At 40.2% G+C, this 21,564-nt stretch overlaps 1 protein-coding gene across 2 annotated transcripts in view; it reads right to left on the reverse strand.

Moving 5' to 3' along the window:
* Window positions 1-21,564, reverse strand: part of L3MBTL4 (L3MBTL histone methyl-lysine binding protein 4) — a gene marked incomplete at both ends in the record, with an annotated part of 265,419 nt that overhangs the window by 130,182 nt on the left and 113,673 nt on the right. For both annotated transcript variants that reach the window (XM_079784360.1, XM_079784359.1), the window contains one exon: window positions 6,891-6,993. In XM_079784360.1, coding sequence (XP_079640486.1) covers window positions 6,891-6,993 — 103 coding nt within the window. The remainder of the gene's footprint in view (window positions 1-6,890; window positions 6,994-21,564) is intronic.

Genomic DNA, 21,564 nt, shown 5'->3' on the forward strand with positions numbered 1-21,564 from the left:
GTGGTTTGGGTCAATTTCTGGGTTCTCTATTCTATTCCATTGATTTATATGTCAGTTCTTGTGCTAGACATCACTTTTTAATAATGATGTTTATTTAAAAATTTTAAAAACAGAGTCTCCATAATAATGATGTACCTAAGCTTAGATTATAAATAAGAAAAAAATATAGAGAGAGTGACAAACTTCTCAGGCTTAGGAATGTTACCTTTTGGGGAAAATATCCATTTTAATTCACATTACTGAGTTTCCCTGGTTTTAAGATTAGCTAGCACAAATTTTTCAACAATTTGAGTAGTGCCAGGAAATCACAGCAAGTTAAATTTTTTCAGTGTCTAGCAGATAATGGGAGGATTGTTAATATTTATTCTTGAGGTATTTTCAAGAAAGGAGTTATTCCAACCCAGTTCTTTCTACTAGCAACAGTTTTGCAACTATGGACTTTACATTTGAAATACAAAAAGTCACTTCTAACTTATATAGAATCCATAACATACAGACACAATGGTCATGAAACTTATCAACCAAATATTACCTCATTAATTTATCTAAAACAATTACAACACAAGGAACTAATTGATATTTTATTGTCTGACTAGAGGCCTGGTGCATGAGTTCATGCACCAGTGGGGTCCCTTGGCCTGGCCTGTGGGATCAGGCCAAAACCAGTTCTCCGACATCCCCTGAGGGGTCCTGGATTGTGAGAGGGTACAGGCCAGGCCGAGGGACCCCGCTGATGCACAATTGGGGCCAGGGGTGTGGGAAGTTGGCCAGCCAGGGAGAGACTGTGGGAGGGCTCCAGGGCATGTCCGACCTGTCTCACTCAGTCCTGATTGGTTGGACCCCAGCAGCAAGCTAGCCTACCAGTCCGAGCATCTGCCCCCCTAGTGGTCTGTGCATGCCATAGCAACTGGTTGAGCTGCCTTAGCATATCATTAGCATATTACACTTTGATTGGTTGAACAGATGAACGGACAACTGGAAACTTGGCATATTAGGCTTTTATTATATAGGATTTTACTCATGGAAAAATATATATATAAAGCCTGAAAAATGAAACAGATCTAAAGCATATTATTTTGTAAGTTGGAGTACAAGTGGTTTTTATTTATTTTTGAATACTTGAAATGTTACCCAAAATGTTATTGATCATGGACTAATCTTGTAATACAATAGTATCAATTTTAAAATAATGTACATGGCAATATTTCTATTTTTTATGAGAATAAGTTTTCTTCATTTACAATTTACTTCGATTTTGCTTTGTAAGGTGATTTAAAATTACATGATATTACCTTTCGTTAATTGCTATACACTGTTCTTACATCAAAGTAAACCAAAGCCATATATGCTTCCATCATAATATGGTACAGCATATACAGTCTTGGAAATTCTTGTAATTTGAAATTTTGTACTTAGGAAAACCCTTAGAATGTGTCAAAGAACAGAGTATCTTTGAAAATGAACACTTCAGTTGCTATAAAACTAAACATTCCATATGCAATCTTTAAAGTTAGGGGGGAAAAAACAGAGAATTCTCACATTATTATTTCCCAGTTCAGTAAATCAGACATATACATTAACCTTCAAGAATTTTATAGTAATGGGTAGAAGTGATTTAAAGATCCATGGCTGATCTTCTCTGTTACTTCATCAAAGCTTTTACTAAATTGGTTATAAATCATTTCATTTAGAGAATTAAACGTATTATCTAAAGTCATATACTCTTTTTCCTTTTACTTATTAAAGTAAAAATACATCTGCAAGTTTATTTTTAAATTTCCACCCAGTTCAATTTCACTATGTGGTAACATAATGTCAAAGAAAATGACAGGCCAAGTGACAAAGGAATCAGATGAATGTGAACACATGTCATTAAGGAACTCTCTTGGCATGCTAAAAGTTTTAACTGAAAGTGACAATAAATTAAGAAGTACCATGAATATAAAATGAAAACCTTGCCTTTGCGAATCCTTTGTACATAGTATTCAATCTGTCATTATAAATTCATAAAATTTACAGATCCAAACTAAACAAAACAGTCATTACGTAAAATTTTTATTTTCTATGTATATCAAGAAGAAGGTGTTTAGGGGAACTCACTTAGAGATGCAATATGGCTCTAGTAGCAAAGGCATCTGGGAAATGTTGGACTCCTTATTTAACCTTTTGAAATTTTAACTCTCTGTGGCCTCAGGCTTGGCTGACTACCCAGAAAACCAGAATTCAGTCCAAAGATAAAGGTCATGCCCCCAGGAAAGAGATTAATGAATGTATACAGTGTGGGTAACTGCCTGATGTTATCTGTTAACTTAGAAATGCATTGTTCTTTCCGGTGGTCTAAGCTACTACCCTCCATATGTTTTTACTATAAACCCTCTATAAAAAAGATACTCTGTTCTGGGGGGGTGGGGTGGATTTATTCCAGGCTGCTATCACTGGGAGTGCAGCTGTTTTGTTCATAAATGTAAGCTCCTAATAAAGCTCTTATGAATTTGAATAAGGCTATGTGTCAGTTCCTTGGAATTGACCCTAAATTTAGACTTTTGGGTTTTCCTCCAACAAGGTGCTATTATGCTGAGGTAGAAGGACTACAGAGAATTAGAAATAAAGTAATATGCTCTTAGCTGAATTATTATTTGGGGGTAAACAAAGTTTTAAAAATAAGTTAGAGAAAACATAGCAGATTGGAAATGTGAACTCATCCTTTCTCCTTGATAATAGATCCATTGTCTTACTACTAAAAAATGAATAAACAAATGGAAGTGCATAAATGCATAAAGACAAGGCATGAAAAGAAGAAATGATAGCAGATAAAATAATTTAACACAGTTTTGAAACTGGAAAATGGGTAAGCTGTGAGTCAAGAGTCTGAGAGGGAGGATGCCATAATAAAGACATACCGGGAAAAATTTGGAAGGTCATCTCTGCTGAAAGGAGCTTACTCAGAAGAAGGGGCCCATCAATTGGTGACCAGGGGCTCTTTGGTGTTGGCCGGGCCCTTGCCTGACTACAATCCATGAAGCTCACTGACTGTCAGGCCCTAACGTACCAGCTTCCTGGCACTTCACTCTCAAGAGTGAACACAAGCAAACACTGCCAAGATTTAGAAATGCCTTTCATATGGCAGAAGCAAGCTGGCCAACCTAACCAAAAAACAAAAACACAAGTACCTGCAGAAAAAGTCGATCCAGGAAGCAGGAAAACAAGAGCCTCATAAATTGTCCAAGTTAAGAAAAGACCCACAATTTATCAAATAAGAACAAGATGCAATGGAAATCAAATCAGAGAGTAAGGATTCATTCTCAAAAACTGAAAAAAAAAATATCATAGAACCATTGAAACTACCAATCAAAGGACTGGGAGATAAGGTTGAGGAAATATTCCATAGAAGAGAACAAAAGACAAGGAATTTAAAGTGACGAGAGAAAATCCAATGCTCTTTTCTATTTTTTCTATTGCTCAGTGCAAAAAAGCAACAGAAAAAAATAGAAAAGAGCATAATTAAGAAATAATATAGAAACACTTCCCAGAAATAAAGGACATGTTTCCACATTGAACTGATGAATGAAGGCTCATTTCAGAACACAAGAAAGTCCTGAAAATATCTAACCGGTGAGATTCTCTATCTATTCAGTAGAGGAAGAATAATCCTTTTTTTGTGAATTGAAATTTGAAATGCCTTAAATATTCTGATGAAAATGTTTCTATCTATCCACAACTAAACAACTGTGGATCAGGAGAGATAAAAATGTAGTATTTTGCTATACATGCATACCTTCCACAAATCCTATCCCGAAAAGCTAGGAAAAAATAAAGTAGTGAAAAGAAGCCTCAGAATCCAAGAAATAAAGGATCTAACAGAAGGGAGGTAAAGGGAATTTCAGGAGGCAGGAAAATCCTAATAAGATGGTTGTTTATCAAACCTGCAGAGAAACCAATTCAGAACGGGAAACTGGGGGGGGGGGGGGAGGGGGGCGGGCAAGGACAGGGCTCCAGGAGGATCACCTACTTTGGGGTGATGTTGATTAGTGGACCATCAGATATGTCCGAGTGCAGCTGAGAAGGGCTTTAGAGGTGAGAGATAACTAAGCAGGAGTCTGAGCCTGCCCCAGAGCTGGGCTGAGATGGGTCAGAGGTCGGGTGGAGGAGTTTGTGTTCCAAGGACAAAATGTGATGCAACCAGGGAGTGTTCTCTCAAAACCCACCCGAGAAGCAGGAGGAGGGAGGAGGAAACGTTATCCTTGAGGAAAGGCTACTTCCAAGGATGACAGGAGCTAGGTCTAGGAAGTCAAGAGCCCACAGGAGTTCCACAGGCCTCTTACTTACCCAACAGGAACCCTGTTTTATCACAACAAAGGCTAGGGCAGGAGAAGAGCCAAGACCCAATCACAGAGGTGGCACCTAGAGCAGCCCTGTGAATCGTGAGGTCTGGAGATATAATACCTTGTGCCTTCTAGTTCCCTTAAAATGTCCCATTCTTTTCACCATCACATCTGTTCAGTATTTCATCCTTTTCTAAGTGCCATAGAATGCCTTTGTTTAAACTCTTCTTTCTTTTTACATTCTAGTTTCTTCAGAAGTTATGAGGTCAACCATTAAAAGCCACTCAGTCAAAAAAATAATGTCAGATATTCTCAATCCTACCTAATAAAATAGCAATATGCAAATTGACCGCACCTTCGCTACGCCCAAGCCACGCCCACCAGCCAATCAGGGCAAGCATGCAAATTACCCAACAAAGATGGCGGTTAATTTGCATACGCTGAGGGAGAGAGGAGTGAAGACTGAAGACAACTTAGAAGGAAGAGGGAGGAAAAGCGGAAAGCAAGGTGGCTGCCAGAGGGAAAGCCCGGGCGGGGCGGAGTGGAGCGGGGCGGGTGGCAGCAGCGTGTGGATGCAGGCGCGGCGGCCGCTTGCAGGATTCTTCCTGCAAATGGGCTACTAGTATTATTCATAATTAGATATTACAAGTAGGAATAGTCAGGCCCCACACTAGATGAGAAAAGTTCATGGACGCTGCGGGAATGAAGTGGAAATGTCTATTGTGAGTCTTTGTTCACAATGTTTTCAGAATCCAAGTAGGGAAAGGAGAATGAGCTACACATGAGAACAATGTGGGAGACAAATCAGCTATGATGAAGTGGAAGAAGAGGCCTTGAGTAAGCTACTCTTGCAATCTTTAGGAGCTGTCCAGGGTGGTATTTGTTATTCCAGCCCCAGAGCTACAGGAGAGTAAACTCCAGAGAGTGCTAATGGACAGGCCAACTGCAACATGATGGTCTGGCTAACTTTGAGGATAATGATTCAAGTTGTGAAGAGGCACTAAGATGGCCAGTTGTTTCATCTGGAAAAACATGCACTCAAAAATCTACCATGAGAAGGCAGAATGTGGTAAACTCCCTTAGGGAACTTCGTCCAGTATGGCAGCCACTAGCCATATGTGGTTATTGAGCACGTGAAATGTGCCAAGTGAGGAACTAAGCTTTAATTTTATTTAGTTTTAATTATTGCTTAATTTAAACAGACACATGTGACTAGTGACTACCATATTGGACTTTGCAGTTCTAGATTTCAAAACAAAACAAAGACACACACACACACACACACACACACACACACACACTAAAAGCCTGAGGAATGTTATTTGTAGCCACATAACCCCTAGTGGTCAGGAAAGTTGTTCAATCAAGTCCAACAGGGTCCTCACCTAATATAGACCACCCTCCAATGATGTGATCACTTCCCTCTTTCCCATCCTCTACATGTCCTTTACTCTCTCTCCTCCTTCCCTCATAAAACACTACAGCATCTCCACCAGGTCTATCTCACTCTTATCCATGACTCCTACAATGTAAACAAGTAACCCAGGTGTCTGTAGATCTTCAGTTTATTTGTTATGGATACTATATTATATTCTCCTTTTTAAGTGCTAATATCACATTTACATATATAACATTCACGTATGCTCTTTGGAAGTGTTTACCGTTATTTCTTACATGAACACTTGTTTTGATTTGTTTAGAACTGTTTCAAACACAGGTTTTCAGAACTGCAACCACCTCATCAAACAAGGACGTCTACTTGTTGTATATCTGTTATTCAACCATGTTTTCTTGCTTCACACATTATATGATTTGTTCTTTTCTCTTTATACTTCTCTATATTTTCTTTAAAAATTTGTTAGGCAAGATATCTGTTTGCTGGACAAATTAGATGTCAGCTCTGTTCAGTTTTAATTTATATATTTTGTAATTGGATCACAATATAAATAATTCATCTATCCATCATTTTACCAATTGACAGGGACAAAACAGGCAGTAATAGCTTATATACATTTATTTGTATGTATTTTTCATTATAAGAACCATCTTTTCCATACTGTTATCACATATTTAAAGCACAGGTATATTCTGCAACATAACTCCACATTTATTACTTTCTATTCTAGCAAAAAATTATCTCATCTCCAAATGAATAAAAAAAAATAGAGAAAAAGAAATAGGGACAAGGTGAGAACAAGAGGGGAAAAGACAAGAAGTTCTGGAATTTCTCTAAAGAAAGCAAGATGCAGCAGCTGTTTGAAGAAAATGCAGGACTGGGGTGGGACCTAGATGGTAAGTATATCCTATGGAGGGTGTGTTTAAGGAATCAGAGAGCAGAGGCACTGGGAAATGATGTGGGTCTGGGCAAGGCCTCCGGAGTCCAGGAGGCTCTGGGAAGGCAGAGGTGAGCAGTAAGAAATGTCAAAGAAGGGGTTTAGGCACAGAGAAGGCAGTATGATAGGGAGATGTCTGACTTCACAAGAGTCATTGATGATGCTACCGATAGCCGATAGCCTGCATAATGTTTTAATTCATCTCTGAAAAAAATTAAAGAAGAAAATATTTTACCTGTGATGTGCTGAATACCGTGGGCCCCGGATATGGCCTATTCCTCGGCAGCCTGGAGTAGGACAGACAGCTTGGCCTGGCAGGATTTTCACATCCTTTGCTCCTTCAGGAAGTAAAAGAAACACCCTTAGCAAAGAAGAACTGGAAAGACTAAAATATGTAAATGATATTCATTGAGACTTTACAAATTCAAAATAAGTTATCACAAAAACCATGTATTGGGTACTTGTGATGTTTTATAAAATGACTGAGCAGAAAATAAAATTGCTGTAACAGATAACACTAATAGCAGCTAATATCAGATGCAGAGCAAAATAAATAAACATTGAAGAAATTATTTAAAAAAAAACAGTTGTGAGAACATTCACTTATCTCTTTCAGAGAATAGTACTGGCAAAAGCAATACAGCCATGAGGTGAGAATGTGAGGGGGTGAAGTCTGGTTTGTAGTTTCCCATTATACTACTCCCACTGACCACAGCAAGGCACCCCCAAATGCTAGACAGAAACAGGGTGAGCAATTGTGCATGCCAAAGACAGCGAACGAAACGGGGCCCTACACGTGCTTCCTCAATCAGTTATCACAGCTATCTGAAGAAAGCACTGCCCGACCCATACCACACACACCACACTACACACCACACACCCATAACATACCACACCCACAACACCACACACACCACACTATACTATATATAACCACTTCAGAGATGAAGTCTGTCAAGAAGCAATCCATCTCTAAAGATGATCAGGATTTAACCCCCTTGCTCTGTTCTGAGACTTCCCTCAGTCTGCTCTCCCTCATTTTCCCTCTCCCCAACAGAGATACCAGCTCCTAGAATGCTCTACCCCCTACTGTCAGACAACTGGGTCTCACTTCCCTGACAGTCCCACATTCTCCTTCTCTCTCCCCAGCTCTGGTACTTCCACTTCCTGTGCAAGCTCCCCATTTCCTGTCCTCATTTCACGGTTTCTCTATTCTCACTCTAACTGTCTGGCTGCTGCCTGAAGAGAGTACATTTGGAGGTTTCTTCCGGAGAAATTGTTCACTTTCTCAGCCCCATGTGTCTCAGATTGGCAGGGAAACCAGTGCCCTCCTCTCCTCCCAGCATCTCTCCTGGACCACATTTCTTTCATATTCTTCAATACTCCAGTTCTTCCGAGGCTGACTCCGTGGGGCTCCCTCATCACTGGCCCTCTCATTGCTCACACCCATCTGCCTGTCAGCCACGCCACTCAGAGAAGACTGCAGCCCTCACTCACTGGGTTCTGTTCTGTCCCAGGTCCAGCAATACCCGAGGCATCTCAATATGCATAGTCATAGCATCCCATATGCTGCCCTCACAGATCATTAACCAACTCATCTCCAGTGGCTTCTTCCCTGGATCCATCTGGGCCAAACACAAGGAAAACCCTCTGGATCTTGTCAGCACTAAAATGACATTGCATCTAAAATCACTAAGCAAACAGTCCATCTAACTACAAAATCCTATCCTTCCAGATTGCTTGCTCGGGTATCCAACCCAACTCCAGATGATGTTTTCAACACCACTGGAATTCCCAGGCCACTCATTTCCCTTCTTTTCCCACCATCACTCATCAGTCCCCACTTATCATAACTCTTTTCCCTTGTTTTAGATTCTATCAACCTCTATTGCAAATAACTTAAATTCCCTTCCCTCTCTGACCTTATCACAAGTGCCTGGGGGGTGGGAGAAGCCAACCATGGACCAAATGTACTATCCTGCTGCTCTGTGTTTTGTGTAACTAAGTTCTCCTGGGAAAAATTACACAACAGTGCAGACTGTTACCAAAACTACTTCCTCTCTTCAATACCACATGGACTCCTCTAAACTCCCCAAACCTTCCACCAACCTCCACCCTTCAGCTCTCAGTAGCTGAGTTTGCCTGCTACTTCACCGAGACACCAGGAGATCGCTCCCTGTGCACCATCATTTCCACCTTCCTTCCCATCACAATGCAGGGAGAATTCCCTCTCCAATCACCATTTATGTTTGAGGCATAGCTACCTCATTCTCCAGGATCTTTTAGGTGATTGGATATTCTAATCACTCCTGGACTTTTGAATCCTTTCTACCAACATTTAAACCTACTCCAGTTTCTCCAAGTACAAAAAGAAATGAAGACAAAAACAGAAAATAAAAGCTTAAAACTCCACTTGGAACCCATATTTCCCTTTATTGCTGTTCATTCTTTCCCCCTTCATAGCCAAACTTCTCAGAGAAGTTATCTTTATTTCTTCGCATCTTGCTTCTCAAATCACATCAGTCTATCTTCTGAGGTGAGTAATGATCTTTATGCATTAAGCCCAACATACACTGCAGAGTATGCATCACACTCTATGTCTTGGTACTATTAATCACTGTCTCCTTCTTGAATTGTTACTGTCCACTGGCTTTGGTGACATCATACTCTGACAATTTCCATTTGCCAGCTATTCCTCCTCTAGTTAACCTTAAAATGTCACAGAGCCTCACAGTTTGTTCTTGGGCTATCCATTTCAACACTTCATTTATCAACTGTATGTTACAGATGCTCATAGACTATAGCCCCAACATTCTTTATGTTCCAGACCAATACTTCTAACTCCACACATTCAACTCCAATACATCTCCACTGGGATCTCTCAAAGGCATTTAAAACTCAACATGTTCAAAACTGAAGTCATCATCTTGTCCCCCAACCTTCTTTTCTGCTAGAGTTGCTCATTCCAATAAATCACTTCACACTCCATTCCAGAAACCTGGAATGATTCTTGACATCTCCTCTTTCTCATTTCACTCTGCCTCAACTTCCAATCGATTCTCAATCTCTTAAATATTTATTTAGCCTGCCAATTTTTCTTCATCACTATCATGACTGACCTAATCCAAGTCATCATCATCATCTCCTTGAAGGATTTCTGCAGCCATTCTTGACTCATTCCAACCTATTCTCCTACTTGCAACCAGAGTGCCATTTTCAAAACATAAGTCTAATCTAAGCAATAGCTTCTTATTGATGTTTGGATTACATCCAAAATCCACATCCTGATCTACCTGATCTGATTCCCATATACCTCTTTAGCTATATCTCATTTGATTTTCCTCTGTATTCAATATTCAGCATCCAAACTGGTCTCTTCCTGCTTCTTAACCTACCAGGTTCTTCCACAATGGAGGGCATGTGCATGTTGGGATGACCTCCTATTTCTAAGCCTAGATAACTCCCATTTATATTTCCGATCACAGTTACATTTCATGTCCTCAGGCTGCCTTACCTAGAGTATGTTAGGTTCCCATTTCATATAACATTTACCAAAATACAAATTGAACGTTTATTTGTTTAATGTTTATCTCTTTATTAGACTATGAGCTGCATGCCTATGTATATTTCATTCTTATGTGACCAGTACTTAGTCTGACACAGAGTTGGTGGACACATAGTTGGTGCTCAATAAACGCTTATTTGAATAAACAGATGAGTATCCCACAGTCCTCCCCTCAAGATGCTCTTGGGTAAGAAAAGAATCTTACACAAAACCCAGAAATTTGGCCCTGGCTGAAGAGCTCAGTTGGTTGGAGTGTCGTCCTCTATACCAGAAGGTTGCAGGTTCAATTCCTGATCAGGGCATACACCTAGGTTGAGGGTTTGAGCCTCGGTCCCAACTCGTGGGAGGCAATCAATCGATGTTTCTCTTTCACATTGATGTTTCTTTCTCTCTTTCTTTCTCTCTCTCTCAATCAATCAATCAAAACATACCCTAGGGTGAGGATTAAAAAACAATAACCCAGAAATTTGCATTACAGTTTGATTATGTTGCACAAAAATACTGACTGAAGCTGGGTCCCAATGTGTGGTGATATTATAATAAATATTTATACTTCAAATAAAATTTTATTAAATTTATCAAATTTAATAAACAGCTTAAAAAAATATCCAACAATTTTTAAACAACTCGAGGGAACTGAAGTTTAAAAATTGTAAACAAGTCCCTTAAGTAAGAAGTATTCTTATGTTAGTCAGCAAATAAAAGGATCTCTGACAAAATAAAGGGACACAGGATAGAGGAGACTGTTCTCCTAATTGCACCTCACAATATACTACCAAGGCCACTGTCACAAGGCCTGGAATATTAACCCATATACCTTCCAGCAGCCAGCCCAGGTGTCACTCTGTGTGGACAATATTCCAGGAAATTCTCAATTAATGCTACTTAGCATTTTTCAGGACTATTTTAATGTACTTGATTAAATTAAGATTTAAAGGGATCTTTTAAATATTTAGCACTCATGGCTGTCATAATTCTCTCCTTGTTAGATCCATAAGGAAAGAATGACCTCAGTTATTGGGAGAAGAAATAATATATTAAGAATTACAACAAGGGAACATAACAAAAGAGTTAAGAAAAACATGCAATAAAAATGCATAGAGTGATAATATCCACTAGAGGATGTAACAGAAAAGTGGAACAGATTTAAATGTCACTGATCACAGACAAGTTAAAATATTTTATTTACTATTATTATCTAAATAAATTAGCCACTGAGGGTTATTCACTCATTTAAGGAGATATTAAGTGCCTGCTATATGCCAGACAGTATTCCAGGTGCTAGGATAAGGCAGCATTCCCAACAGAAAGGCCTGACCCCTTAGAGCTTACCTTCTGTTGCCAAAGACAGAATCAACAATCAAATGAGAAGCAGACTGTAATGTTAAACAGTGATGGTGGCAGGAAGATATATATAAAGTGGGTGAAGAAGAGAAAGTGACGGGGTGGGAGTGCGACGCTATTTAAGGCAGAGTAGTTGTACATTTGAACAGGATCCTACATGAAGGGAAGCATGAGACATTCTGGGACAATAGCAGGAAGGCAGGTGTGGCTGTAGCGACATGGACAATGAACAAGGTGCGAGAGATCAGACGAGCCAGAGCGAAAGGGTCTGCCTTGTATTCTGGGTTAGAGTGAGGACACTGGAAAGTATAGAGAGGGACTGAATCAGTGAGAAAATACAGGGGTCATGTTCTTTGAGAAGCATTTGCTTCCACTGGAAACCAGTAAAGGTCTTGGGCAACTCTGCATTGTGGTGGAACTAGAGGTGCCAATGTAGCGATGACATCCACAACTGGCACTGAAAGCCAAGGACTAGATGAGGTCCCATAGTGAGTTAGTGTCCTGGAGGAGAGAAGAAGCCTGAGGACTGAGCCCTGGGAAGCACAATATGTAGAGACAAGAAAGCATGAGAAAGGGGCCCAAAAGGAGCAGCTGGGGGAGTAAGAGGAAAGACAGGAAAAGCCGCATCATTCACAGAGGAAGCATGTGAAGGTAGGGAGTCAGTGGCTGTGAGCAGGGCTGGGTGCCTGGAACAGACAGGAACAAGCCTGACTGAAGTTCAAGGGAGAATGGCAGAGGTAAGAGGGAATGATAGCTTAAACTATTTTGGTGAGTTTTTTATATGAAGGATGGTATAAAAGTGGGTTTGTGGTCAAGCATATATTGTTATTATTGTTTTTGTTTGAGTGATAACGGGGATATTTCAGTTGAAGGAAAATTTGATAACGTAGAGACAGGATGTCATTATAGGGAAAGGTTCTTGAGTGGCCGCACAGGGATAGGCTGGAGGCCAGTGAGGACTGAGTGCTGACAGCAGGGACTCACCAGCTTCAGTGGCAGGGGCACGTGTACAGAGGAGGGTGTGCTGGGAGATCAGGGTTGGGGGTGACCAATTTCTCCCTGAGAGCATTTATTTTCGCAGCAAAATAGGCAGCAAGATCTCAGCTGAGACTAAGAATGGAGCAAGGGATGCAACAGTATTGAATCTAGAGAAAAAAATAAACTGTTCAAATATGCACATGTTTTCATTTCAAATAATTAAGCTTTCATGATCTTTTTTTCAATTGGAAACTTTTGTATTAGTAGCTTGTTTTCTTTTCCACCCCATACCCAGGAAATTTATATTATAGTTTGCTAAGAAGATTTAATGAAATAATTACACTTGACTGTTGGAGAATGCAAATAATGAGCATATCTTTCAAACTAATATTATAGGTTAATCATACTTATTCTCCGTCTCCTAATAAAATTGGGGACAATAAATAGCCATTGTGATATAACAATGAATTTATCAAAAAGGAGAAGAAATAGTGTAACCAAACACCATGTTTGCTTGTACTGGGTTTCAGACTGTCAGGTTTCATGATATATAAATAAAATAAAACAATAATTTTCTGAAATGGAAGTGCAAAAGAATTTTTAAAAGGTTACTAAAACTATGGATGTTATACTTACTTGGTGATTCAGAAAAAAACATTAAAGATAACAATGTCAATATTAGTAGAGGAAGGTAAATTAACCATCCACCTATCACAGGAAAACATTCAGAAGTGTGCTAGAGCCTGAAGGACCAGTGAATATGAAAACAATACTAATTCCACTCCTACAGAAAAGAAGCCTGAAGACTGAGCCCTGGGAAGCACAATATGTAGAGACAAGAAAGCATGAGAAGGGCCCAAAAGGAGCAGCTGGGGAAGTAAGAGGAAAGCCAGGAAAAATGCATTGTTCACAGAGGAAGCACGTGAAGGTAGGGAGTCAGTGGCTGTGAGCAGGGCTGGGTGCCTGGAACAGACAGGAACAGGCCTGGTAAGAAAAGAGGGCAAAAGCAATGGACAGCTTTCTAGAGGTTCCTTCCACAGATCTGACAGAGCTTCTGAGCAGTGAGGACAAAAAGTGAAGCATGGTATATTGGGCTTTGCTCAGTATTTAAAAAAAGACAGCAGAGCAGCTGGCAAAGATTTTCTTAGCAAATATGATAAAATGCATTTATCACATGCTGAGCTTTAAATAGGGAAAGAATAATATGGCGGGTAATTGGATAATTGCACAAGGATCCTAGAACAAGAGGATCTCATGTGTAATATGGGTACAGTTTCAGGGAGACCATAGGTTTGCTGGAAAATGGGATGATTCAACCTGAGGTATCTGGATGAAACATCCTCTCTCTGGTTGCTGTAAAGGCCTAGAGACAAGACAGTGAGGACTATGTGTATGGTATTAACCAATACATGGCTGTAATGACATTAAAACAGAAAGGAAGAAATATAGATTTAATTTGAGATATCTCTCATTCAAACATGTCATGCTAGCATTATAAAGTTAGGAATTTATACCATCAGTTATATCATAACTATTTAAATAGACAAAACTAGGCTCTTTTTATATTACAAAATAGCATAGACCTTCATAAATTGCCAACCTGTTTTGTTGCCCAGTTTATAAACTTTGAAAAAAATCAGAAAAATTACACTCTTGATTTATGCAGGAAAAAACTGGGAGAGGTCCATGTAGATAAGGCAGAAGCACCGGATTTTAAGACTAGAAAAAACTTAAGTTAGGAATTATTGGCTCACTAAAAAATGTAGTTTACATGTAACTAAATAAAACTGAGCCTACATTTAACTGATAAATTTATTGTGAGGAACTGAGGGTAATATGGCATCAAAAAGTAATTAATATAAACACTATTTCACTAGACTTTCCTACTTCTTTTTTTCCATTATTTTAAAGAAAGAAATCAAAACAGATAGACTTCCTTCTAAACCTTAACTTTTAAATAATTTTGTCTCAAAGATCATTTAAAAAACCTAAAACTACTTTCTTTGTTCGGAACCTCCTTTAGCTTGTCTTTTATATAAAACCAAAGGCCCAATGCATGAAATTCATGCAAGGGTCTCGGCCCTCTTAGCCCAGGCCCTTGCACCCCAGGCTTCTTCCGGAAGGTCATCCAGATGGTTGTCCGGATGATTGTTCTGCTGTTTGGTCTCATTAGCATATTAGCTTTTTATTATATAGGATCAGATTTTTTTTAAAATGACTAATTGGGTACTGGATTTATGTAAATGGATTATTCCCACCTAATCTAAATGAAAATGCTGCAAAACCACCCTTCTCCCCTTCTCAATTGTTCTCTCTCTCCCTCTCCCTGATGTCTGTAACTGATGCTTGGATGAAATGAAAGAAGCAGGACCGTGCAGGAGTTTCTTCACCAGCGGCTTTGAATTAGTCTGGATTATAGAATTTAGTGAGAAAGACAGGCCTCACTGACTGCAAATGTCAGTGCTGCCCTCGAGGGAGCTCCATGCACAGAGATGCCACAGACTAGATGACCTACATGTTGCCTGATCAAAACAGCACATAACAATGTTCATCACAGACATAAAGGCAACCACTCGGAGAAGGCTCCCATCATAAGATCCAACCATCCAGATTCTAGCTTGCCTATGGCTCTGTGGTAGCAAGGGTAGCATGGGCCCCAGGGACTGCCATTTCAGTCCAATATGGAGCAGCAAGGCAATAGCAGACCAGGCTCTGCCAGGTCAGAGGCCATGGACACAGCAGGATCAGGAGAGTCTGAGAGTCGACTAGAGAAAGGAGAGAGGTCCCATGACTGGCATACAAAGCAGGAAGGACAGATATATTTAAACATAAATTTTCAGGTCCCACAAAATCAGAATTCTGGAGGTAAGCTTGCACATTTTATTTCTTAAGTATTCCCCATGCAGATTGGGAACCACTGACCTAGTCCATTCACTTAATTTTGCAAATAAGGAAATAAAGTTTTAGAAGGTTAAATAATCTGTGCCAGATAGAAAACCATATTTCAGTTGATTAGACAAGAACTTAAGGTTCCTAACTTACAGATCTGTACTCTTTCACTCTGTTATGCTGCCCAATAAGCAAGTGCTATAATAGGAACTTTTATATGTTCATATACACAATTTTATTAATCAACAATTCCTAGCTCTAAAGGATAGCAAGGGTAGATATGAATGTCAAGGTAGCCAACTGCACACAATGAACAGAATAGTCTGGCTGATCCCACCATGCTATCAGCAATGGATATGGTAAGGAGCACATGTGGGAGTCAGAGACCATCACTACTCTCCTAGTCCTCATGCTCCTCCCAATGGGAGCGGATCCCTGAGCTCACAATGTTCCTAGTATTTAAAATGAGATATGGTTTTCATACAGCATGACCTTCAGCTCACCAACACGTCACCTAATGCTGAACAGGTGCTGACTATTCAGTTCAATAACAGTGGATAACCCCATGTACTGGGATTACTGAGACACAGTTTGCAATAACTGTGACTGAAAACATTTTTTGCCTTACTTGCTGAATTTAGAAGCTAACCCTAGAACAAGATGTGAGTCCACTGTTGCTGAATTTTCCATGGCTGCCTGGCATTGTATAACATTTGGTTGGAGATATTAAACAAGCTGCACATTAAAGAATGAAAACTTGCTTTTTTGAAAATATGATACTATTTTGAGTATTATTGCTTTGTAGTGTAATCTGAAGCCAGGGGAGATGGATGGATCTATAGAAAATCATGTTATGTGAAATAAGTCAGATGGAAAAAAGGCAAGAACCATATAATTTCATTCATATGTGGTATATAAAACTGAAAGCATTAATGAACAAACAAGACAAGCAAACAAGAAAAACCTCATAGACACAGCCAGTAGTTTGGTGGACACCAATAGAAAAAGGTGATTGGGCAAGGTAATAAAGATAAAGAAGGCAAAATAATAAGCTAGTCAGAGAAAGACAAGTATCACATGATCTCACTCATATGCGGAATCTACTGAACAAAATACAATGATGAACAAAATAGATACAGAGATGTAAAAGCATGGGAGAAAGACGGATGAATCTCAGAGAGAAGGGGGGAGAGGGGGCAGGAAAAGATTAACCAAAGACCTTGTATGCATATATGCATAACCCATGGACACAGAAAATAGTGCAGTGAAGGCCTGGGGGACAGGAGTGCGGTAAAGGGGGTCAATGGGGGAGACATCTTTAATACTTTCAACAATAAAGATAAATTAAATAAAAGAAGGCAAAATATATGGTGACAGAAGGAGAACTGACTTTTGAGTGGTAAATACACATCCAACATACAGATGATGTATTATAGAACTGTATGCTTGAAACCTATATAATTTTATTAACTAATGTCATCCAAATAAATTTAACTAAAAAAAAGAATGAAAACTTGCAAAAACTGTATTTATTTTTTTAAATATACTTTTATTGATTTCAGAGAGGAAGGGAGAGGGAAAGAGAGAAATATCAATGATAGAGAATCACTGATCGGCTGCCTCCTGCATGCCCCCTAGTAGGGATTGAGCCTGCAACTCGGGCATGTGTCATGATGGGGAATCCAACCCTGACCTCCTGGTAATAGGTTAATGCTCAACCATTGAGCCACACTGGCTGGGTGAAAACTATTTCTTTTACTCTGTTTTACAATTCCTTAGATCATAAATGATTTTAATGGTTAGGAAAATAGTCGAGGAAAGGAGCATTATGAAGAATGTATGATTATTAAAGGGGAAGGATGACTTAAAAGGGAAGGTCAGTAATGCAGAAGGTATGCATTACTGGGATGTAATGCCAGTATGATATGCTATCAGCACTGTGCCTCTCACAATGAATGGATTTCAACTATTTGATGATTATAGAAATAACATTACATATAGATAACATTTCTGAAGGAACGATACAAGTAAAATTAAAAATAGTCTAAATAATGCTCCAGGGAGGGTGAGATGGAGCAGAAGACGTTCAAATATAGCAGGGGGAGGCTATTGGCTGGTCCATGTAGCTCTGGCTTTGCATCTGCAGCTGCAAGGGTGAGGAGCTCTTAAATATGTCAACCTGTGAGCAGATCATGAGAAAGATCTATACTCACCAGTGCTGGATGCACAGGTGCAGAGAGCTGTTAGCCCAAAGACTTGTGCAAATTATTCTGCCATCATTATCTTATGTGTTGAAGTGAAACTCATTGCTTTGCTCAGAAAGAAATTCTAATTTTTACTTTTTGGTTTGAAATAAATGGCAAAGCATGTATGCTGCCGTCCACAATCTGGCCAGATGTTACTCATTGACTGGGACAGGATAATAATCTATTTCAGCTTACTGTCAAACTATTGAGTCAGTCCATGACTTTGAGAAGTTAGTGTGTATTTGTTTTAAATGTATGTAACTTTGCACAGAGCTGTACCTTGTTTAGATACAACCTACCAATGTCTGTAATGGGAGGACTAATACTCACCCACCTTGTTACATTCCATCTCCACTGAACAGTAGCGAGCAAAGTCATCTAGCTATGATGGGAACATAACCTGTAAAATCGTTCTGAGCTGCCACTAGGATTTCAAAGACTAACTTTTAGAACCAAGTAAATGAGTTCTGCCTTCACACCTCCAGAAGGCAGAGCACACAGGATAAGACTTCAACAAGGACCATTTAAAACATAATATAATTTAGACTGTAAGTACATTTTGAAATGTATTATTTTTCCTTGATATTTCTAGCATGCAAATCTGTAATTAGGGACTTCTAAAATAGCTAACTTTTTTAAAAAAACACAATGCGCTGTAATTGTCTATTAAGTCAATGACTACTTAGGGACTCTTAAAACACTGCTGATTACTTGCTTGCTGTATTTTGGAAGAACAAGTACTAAGATTCCTTAGGAAATCATCTTTAAAACAGAGTAAAATTGAAAATGTGTTGTTACTTAAGTTAACAAACTCCATTTTTCCCCCTCTAAATGACATCTATCCATCATAGTTTCATTCCACATCTAGGCTATAATTGCATTAACTCTTACTTTATAATCTAAGTGAATTTCCATCTCTGATGAAATAAAACTTTTCTAATTCAACAGGACCCCAAATGCTCATCAAAGAGGGCTTTATTCATTATTCATTTCTTAATGTAGATTAATGAATTTCATCTCACTTAACAGGATAAACAATGCATTAGGCCATATGGTGCATTTACAAGTCATTCTGTTATACATCTGCTGTGTAATGAAACAAATGAGATAAAAATTCACTATATCTTTTTATCAAGTTATGGTCTATTTTGCTTGTTTAACAGTTAAATAAATTAGCCTGTTCTTAAGGTCTTTAATTAGAAAGGCTATACATATTATTATACTTTATATTACTATTTTACTTATATGTACTTTAACTTCATAATAATGCTTCATTTAACTTACTTTGTAATCAAGTAGCATAATTAGTTCTAAATACAAATCAAAAATAAACTAAAGAAAGAACAATGACCATGTTATTTAGACATGCAAGCCAGCTAGAAAACTTCCTTTTTCTGCCAGTCAACTTTTTATTGATGAAAGGTTCCTTTGTTAGTAATGAGAAGTGTTTGGCCCATGTCTTTACCACTAGTCCTGACTAGACTAATTCCATAGCTACAACTCAATAATTCACTTCATAAAGGTTGTAGGTGAGAGCCCAATGCGGCCACTAGAGACGCATGTTTTGGCATAAGTGATCAACCAATCCTTAGATAGAGAAATGAATATAAAAAAAATATTTATTGGAAGCCAAACACTAGAGAAATTATGACAGATTCAATACTCATCGACCCTCCATTCATGAAGCCTACAGTCTCATAAGCACTACTGATAAAAAGCTGAGAAACAGATGATTAAAGTAATACATATTGTGAGAAAAGGAAGTTGTGAAACAGAATATAATAGTGGTGGCTGTTTTTAGATAATGTGGCCCAGGAAAGCATTCCTTAGAAGAAACCATTTGAGATGAATTCTACAGGGTGAGAAAAAGTCCTCCATTCTACAAAGTGAGAGAGAATCCCCCATTCTATAGGGTGAGAGAGAGTCCCCCACTCTACAGGGTGAGAAAGAGTCCTCCATCTATAGGGTGAGAGTCCCCCACTCTACAGAATGAGAAAATGTCCCCCACTCTACAGGCTGAGAGAGAGAGAGTCCCTCACTCAACAGGGTAAGAGAGAGTCCCCCACTCTATAGGGTGAGAAAGAGTCCCCCACTCTACAGGGTGAGAAAGAGTCCCCTACTCTACAAGGTGAGAGTCCCCCACACTACAGGGTGAGAGAGAAAGTCCTCCATTCTGGACAGAGAAGATAGAGGTGCCACCCTTTCTGGAAGCCCAGACTTTGCACTGCCACAGGCTTATCCAAGGCTGGAACCTCACACCAGCTGGGCCACCCACTTTCCCGTCTAAAGAAGGGGTGACAGAGAGGGAAGCCTCACATGATTATAAAAGTACTAGAAGCCCGGTGCATGAAATTCGTGCACGGCGGGGGGTTGTCCCTCAGCCCAGCCTGTACCCTCTCCAATCTGGGACTCCTGGAGGGATGTCCGACTGCCCGTTTAGGCCCGATCCTCGAGTCAGACATCCCTCTCACAATCCAGGACTGCTGGCTCCCAACTGCTTGCCTGCCTGCCTTCCTGATTGCCCCTAACCGCTTCTGCCTGCCAGCCTGATCACCCCCTAACCACTCTGCTGCCAGCCTGGTTGATGCTTAACTGCTCCCCTGCCAGCCTGTTTGCCCCCAACTTCCCTCCTCTGCCAGCCTGGTCACCCCTAACTGCCCTCTCCTGCAGGGTTGATCACCTCCAACTGCCCTCCCTTGCAAGCCTGGTCCCTCACAACTGCCCTCCCTTGCAGGCCGGTTGCCTCCCAACTGCCCTCTCCTGCTGGCCATCTTGTAGTGGCCATCTTGTGTCCATATGGGCGCAGGATCTTTGACCACATGGGGGCAGCTATATTGTGTGTTGCAGTGATGACCAATCTGTATATTACTCTTTTATTAGATAGGATAGAGGCCTGGTGCATGGGTGGGGGCCAGCTGGTTTGCCCTGAAGGGTGTCACAGATAAGGGTGGGGGTTCCCTTGGGGTGTGGGGCGGCCTGAGCGAGGGGCCTGTGGTGGTTTGCAGGCCGGTCATGCCCCCTGGCAACCCAAGGGGAGGCCCTGGTATCTGGAATTTATTTTCCTTCTACAATTGAAACTTTGTAGCCTGGGGCGGAGCCAAGCCTGCTGCTCCCTCCAGGGTGGCAGCCATTTTGGTGGCAGTTAATTCACCTTCTACAATTGAAACTTTGTAGCCTTAAGCAGGTGAGCCCGGCCAGGGTGTGCAGAAAGCTTTGCTTCCCCTGTTGCCGCCGGCAACCCTGGCCTGCTCTCTCAAGCTCCATTCTGTTGCCATTTGTTTGAATTTGTTTACCTTCTATAATTGAAACTTTGTAGCTTGAGTGGAGGCTTAGGCCTGCAATGGCTATGGAATGCTTGGCTTCCTCTGTTACCTGGGAAACCTTGCTCTCTGTGGCTGTAGCCATCTTGGATTGGGGTTAATTTGCATACTCACCCTGATTGGCTGGTGGGTGTGGCTTGGCTGGCGGGCGTGGTTTATGTAGCGGAGTTATGGTTAATTTGCATATTACCATTTTATTAGAGAGGATATACACACTGTAGGGTTCAGGCAAACCAGGAAATACATTCTAACTATGCCCTGGACCACCTTTGTTTCCAACAAGCTGGGCAATCTCCAAGTCTCCAGGGACCTAATGAGCTCAGAGGATTGTGTCACTTTTATGTTTGACATCCACATCTTTGGTGTCTCCCAAAAATAAAGCACTTTTTCTAGTTTGGTTCACACTTTTCGAGAATATGAATCAAACCCTCTCTCCTACATCTACTTATTTTTATACCTCAGCTGAGAGAGCAGTCTGCTCCTCTCAAGTTTGTGGCGGTTGGTATTCATGGCACAAACGGTGAGGCCAGCCTCGTCTGACAACAACTGGTCACCTTCAGGGGGGCT

Source organism: Cnephaeus nilssonii, assembly GCF_951640355.1.
Source record: "Cnephaeus nilssonii genome assembly, chromosome: 11".
Classification (NCBI taxonomy): domain Eukaryota; kingdom Metazoa; phylum Chordata; class Mammalia; order Chiroptera; family Vespertilionidae; genus Cnephaeus; species Cnephaeus nilssonii.